This window comes from Andrographis paniculata, unplaced genomic scaffold (genome assembly GCF_009805555.1).
Source record: "Andrographis paniculata isolate CXL003 unplaced genomic scaffold, ASM980555v1 Contig65END, whole genome shotgun sequence".
Lineage (NCBI taxonomy): Eukaryota > Viridiplantae > Streptophyta > Magnoliopsida > Lamiales > Acanthaceae > Andrographis > Andrographis paniculata.
In genome coordinates, this window is record NW_026137601.1 from 2,933,810 (window position 1) to 2,939,595 (window position 5,786).

Genomic DNA, 5,786 nt, shown 5'->3' on the forward strand with positions numbered 1-5,786 from the left:
AAATAAGAAAACGAGACAATTGTTTTGGGACGGACGAAAATAGAAAAACAAAACAACTCTTTTGGGACAGAGAGAGTAATATTTTTTTGTCCATAAATAAACTTTTTATTTTTGTCATTTTACTCTGTCCAAATCAAAATTTCTCATTTTTTTTAAAAGTAAAATTAACTTTCAACAAAATAGCAAAATACTCATATTTTTTATTTTTCAAATTACTTTTACTTTAATGTTAAAGGTAAAATAAACATTACACTATTTTATTACACTATAGATTTATAAATTACTAATTTACTTTAATTTAGGTGAAAAAAAAAAGTCAAATAATAAATTTACTATTGAACAGAAAAAATATATTTTTATTAAAAATAATATAATATTTTTAATTTGAAATAAATAAAACAAATAAACAATAAAATATTTTATACAAAAGTTAAAAGATCAAAATAATAATATTTATTACAAAAAAATTAAAAAAATAAAATCTTGGTACTGAATCCATGACCTCAAGATCACAAGTCCAATCCTATACCACTGAATCATCTCTAGAGACTATTCATAACACTTTTGTTTTGGTAAAAGAATGCATGTAGTTAAAATGTAAAATGGTGTTGAACTTTTAGTTTGAGTCTCAAACTATATTTTTATTATTCAACTGACATAATTTTAAATTAAAATAATAATATTTATTTTTATATGTGTCTGTGTGTTTTTTCTGTAAAACTGAAATAGGTTGTAGAATCACATGTTTTATATGGGAGATCGTATATGATTTTTATTTTTTATTTTCTTGAGAACAATAAAAATATTATACTCATGGATCCCAAACAATTGAGCCATTTTATTATTTTAATAGTGACACAGTATTTAAGGTGATAACGCTTAATTATTTAATAATAATAGTAAATTATAATAGTATTATTTTATTATTTATCTATATAATTAATAATATTGATAATTTTAAAATAAATTTAATATATATGATTAAAAAAATTTAGAATATATATTTAAATATTTTGAAAATTATATCACAATAAAAAAATATGTACAATATGAATATTATTTTGTAGAAAATAAAATTTTTTATAATACAAATAAACAAAAAAAAAAGTTTATTATTTACAATTAACATAAATTATTTTTATAGAAGATGTGGAATTTTAAATAAAGATAAAAATATTTGATTTTTGAAAAATATGAAAATAAAGAAATTTTAAGTGGGTTATACATGATGTGATATTGTTATATATCATGCAGTTAAATAAGTTGATTTATACTTCATCCGTCCTACTTAAAAAGTCTATTTTTTCTATTTCGGTCCGTCCCAACTAATTTATCATTTTTTTCGAAAATATAATTATACGCTTTAATAATATTTTAAATTTCATAATTTATGATTTTTTAAAAATTTTAATTAAATTATTTAGTTATTTTAAGTTTAATTTATAATTATTTTTATTATCTAATAATTATTTTTACCAATACACTTTTAAATTATTTAGTATTTATATTTTATGTAAATTCATGTATCTATGGTAATAAGGGCAATTATCCGAGACATAAGGAGTATTGGCTAAGTATGTTTTAAATTAGTAAATTTTATTCAAGATATAAATGTGTCAATTATTATGAGACAGATAAAAATAGATAATGTATCAACTAAAATGGAACGAAGATAGTATAAGATAAATAATATATGATACAACATGAAAGGGGTTTTGATTCATTATCATAGATATTTTGTTCATATCACTGTAGATAATAGAATTTAGGTAAAAATTAGTAAAAATAATAATATATTAAAAGTAAAATAACTAAATAGTATAATTAAAATTAAGAAAATTATAAATTATAAAATTTAAAATATGATGAAAGTTTATAATCATATTTTTAAAAAATAATAATAAATTATGTGGAATTGATGAAAATAAAAAATACAGATAAATTATGTGAAATTGACGAAAATAAAAAAATATAGACAAATTATGTGAAACGAATTAAGAAAGTATATTCCTTATAAAAAAAATTTCACATTGCATGACAAATAAATTGAAAAGAAAAAAATCTCCAAATAAATATAGCCTCAAAGTTTGTTTAATTTTATATATATTTTTTGATTTTTTAGACAAAAAAGTTTATTACTATATTTTCTATGAGAATTGTGTATGTTTCTCTATAGAAAAAGAATGTAATGTGATGAAGAGGGTGGTTGGAAGCCATTGTAGAAAACATAACACACTAGGGTGTGTTTGTTTCGCGGTTTGGATTTTGATTTGGGATTTAAACAGTAAAAATTTTGAATTTGAATAGTTGTATGATGTAATATAAATAGGTGTTGATGTGATGTTTTGAATGTAAAATTAATTTTCAGGATAATATAAAAAATAAAAAATAGATGTTTAATTTGATATTTTTAGAGAAAAAAAATTGGATAAATAGTATATTTAAAATCCAATTTTCGGGACAAACCCACCCAAATAAGTTACATTAGAGTTCGTTACATTTCCATTTGAAAGTTTGAATCTTTTATTAAAATAATATTACTTCTGACTCAAATAGATATTTATTAATTAACTAAATATTAATATTATATTCATATTTAATATAAATAAATATATATATATCGGCTGCGGCTACAGTTTTGCTGACAATACACGCAGCACACAGTGTTATTATCGGCAGCACACAGGTTGCATTCATATAATACAAATACAAAAATTAACAACACATATTATAGTTTTATACAGCACAATCAATACTTGATTTCATCACACTACATAATGTTATACAACACACTTGTATTATGAATTAATACAAATACAACACATGAACCGACAACACGTGTTATAGTCTTATACAACACAAATACTAATTGATTTCAACACACAACGTACTGTTATACAACACACTATAATTGACAAGCAACATCCCCTGTTATTATTATACACAATATGTGTTGTGTATAATAAGACTTTGTGCTATTTTTATATATTACAAGTGCTTATTTGAATTTTCCAATTCAGCACCCTAACTGTTCTCATATATATATATTTATAATACAGATATAATAACATTTATATAAAATCTTATACATATTTTAATCTTATTAAAAAACATAGCGAATATTTAACATGATATTTTGTATGGAATTAGAATAATACAATTTTGTATCGAATTAGAATAATAGTACAATTTAGGCTCTACTTGTTGGTTGCATCATTTGATTCGTTTCGATTCCCCATTCCTCGATTGATGGATGGATACAAAGAATAAAACAATACTAAAAAGCATCAAACAACATAACATAATTTGCATCCAGAGCGCACTAAAAAAATAACGAAAAATTCCGATAAGATCAGCACACAATAACTTCATTCATTAATACACCATCTTCACCAAGACATATACATATACCGGCAACCGGCTTGGCTACGGCATCGATCCATCCCCGACGGGACTACTTCCGTACCTGAACCCGAGCCCAAATGTATGTATGTATGTATGTATATATGTCGTACCCTATTGACTATAGTGTGCGCATAACAATACAATGCCCGAAAACAACGATGCAATAGTAAAGAAAAGAAACGAATCATAAACGTCGACAAGAACCCCAAACACAACACAGCAACCAAATCGCGCCCGAACAAACGAACCAACGATTACTAGTTCTGCGGCTTCTCCCATTTCAGCGACTTAACAGTCTCCCACGTGAAGTCCGGGTCATCTCTCCCAAAGTGACCATAAGCCGCAGTCTTCAAGAACCGGTTGTTGGCGCCCCTCCTCAAGTCCAAGTCGATCGATATCATCCCCGGCCGGAAGTCGAAGCTCTCCTTCACAATCTTCAGAATTTCTTTGTCGGGAATCTTCCCGGTCCCATAAGTGTCGACAAAAACCGACAACGGTTCCGGCACACCGATAGCGTAAGAAACCTGCACTATGCACCGGCGGGCAAGCCCGTTGGCGACGATGCTCTTAGCAGCCTGCCTGACGATATACGCGCCGCTACGATCGACCTTTGTCGGGTCCTTTCCCGAGAAGGCGCCACCGCCGTGAGCCCCCCATCCGCCGTAGGTGTCGATGATGATTTTCCGGCCGGTGAGGCCAGCGTCGCCGTGCGGTCCGCCGATCACGAACCGGCCGGAGGGGTTGAGGTGGAAGATCGTTTTCTCGTCGAGGTACTTCTCGGGGATGACGGGGTTGATGACGTGCTCCTTGAGGTCCCGCGCGATCTCGTCGTTGGTGACGGTCTCGTCGTGCTGGGTCGAGATGAGGACGGTGTGGACTCTGATTGGGACCATCGCGCCGTTGTCGTTGTGATACTCGACGGTGACTTGGGTCTTCCCGTCAGGCCTCAGCCATGGGCACGCACCGTTCTTGCGGACTTCGGTGAGACGCGCGCCAAGCTTGGTGGCGAGGACGTGGCTGAGAGGCATGTACTCGGGGGTCTCGTCGGTGGCGTAGCCGAACATGTGGCCTTGATCGCCGGCTCCGATTTCTTCGGGGCGTTTCGAGAGGTGTCCGTGGACGCCCTGAGCAATATCGGGGCTCTGCTGCTCGATGTTTACAAGGACCTTGCATTTGTCGGCGTCGAGGCCGACGTCATCGGAGATGAATCCGATCTTGCGGCACGTGTCGCGCACGATCTTCTCGTAGTCGACATTGGCTTTGGTTGTGATCTCGCCGAAGACCATCACCATGTTCGTCTTGGTGCAAGTTTCGCAGGCGACCTTGCTGTCGGGATCCTGCTCCAGGCAGGCGTCGAGGACGGCGTCGGAGATCTGGTCGCAGAGCTTGTCGGGATGGCCCTCGTTCACGGACTCGGAGGTGAACAGGAAGGTCTCCATTTCCAAAATCTGCAGAGCAATTCAAAATTCATACAGAAATTATGTTCTCTCTTCAGCGTTTGCTAATCGAAAATTTTCCGATGATCTGAAGAAACACGGATCTATCGATATATATATATGTGTGTGTGCGCGCGCGCGCGCGTGGGAATCTGCTTTAACAAATTAAGATAAAGCTTCTACAGCTCATGCTAAGCTCAAAGGAATTTCAATGGCGGAATCGAACCCTTAAACCCCACCGACACTGTAATTAGCATTAATGAAGACACTATAGTTTGTTGAATAGTTGAAGTATAAGGCAGAAACAGAGCAGAGCACAATCAGTACGGAAAAATCCCCAAATCATAAACCCTAGAAAAATCAACAAGCAGCAACTCAGATCTACACAAGTACACAACCCAACACAAGCAAAATCAACAACAAACAACACGTGAATAGCATAAAAAAATCAATAGCGGACAATGCAACTGCGCAGAAAACGAAGAATCAGCGAAGAACATGGCATTGGTACCTTAGGAGAGAGAGATAGGGAGGGAGAGCAGAAGCCAACAGCCAAAGATTGCTGTGCGATTTGCTTGCAAGTCGTAGGGAGCGAATTCGGGCCCATATTTATAGATGGGACTTAGCGAGTGGGTGGGCTGCCATTGAGCTTTCATCAATGGTGGGGACCGAGGGTGGTTGTGCTGTGTGTGCAACGACGACGTTTCAACCGTTGGATCTCGACGTTTGGAATGAACGGTGGAGATTGATTGGAGTCGGTGAAAGGAGCGTGACAGATTTCATTTGGGGTGTGGAATCAATTTTGCTTGTTTTTATTTGGAATAATAATAAAAATAAATCTAATAGTAAAATTTGTCACATTATTTTTTTCTCATTTTTATCAATTTAAGTGTGGATGAATTGCACCCAGCAAATCTTTGATCGAAAAATAGTAAGTAAAAGAAA

The 5,786-nt window shown here is 33.3% G+C and overlaps 1 protein-coding gene across 1 annotated transcript; it reads right to left on the reverse strand.

Annotated features, from left to right (window-relative positions):
• Window positions 1-3,349: 3,349 nt before the first annotated feature.
• On the reverse strand, window positions 3,350-5,489 carry LOC127262208 (S-adenosylmethionine synthase 2-like). Its single transcript, XM_051290793.1, has 2 exons — window positions 5,353-5,489; window positions 3,350-4,853 (listed from the first exon to the last, which is right to left on the reverse strand). The coding sequence occupies exons 1-2, from the start codon at window positions 5,446-5,448 to the stop codon at window positions 3,663-3,665; spliced, it is 1,287 nt and encodes a 428-aa protein (XP_051146750.1). The 5' UTR covers window positions 5,449-5,489; the 3' UTR covers window positions 3,350-3,662.
• Between the last annotated feature and the right edge of the window lie 297 nt (window positions 5,490-5,786).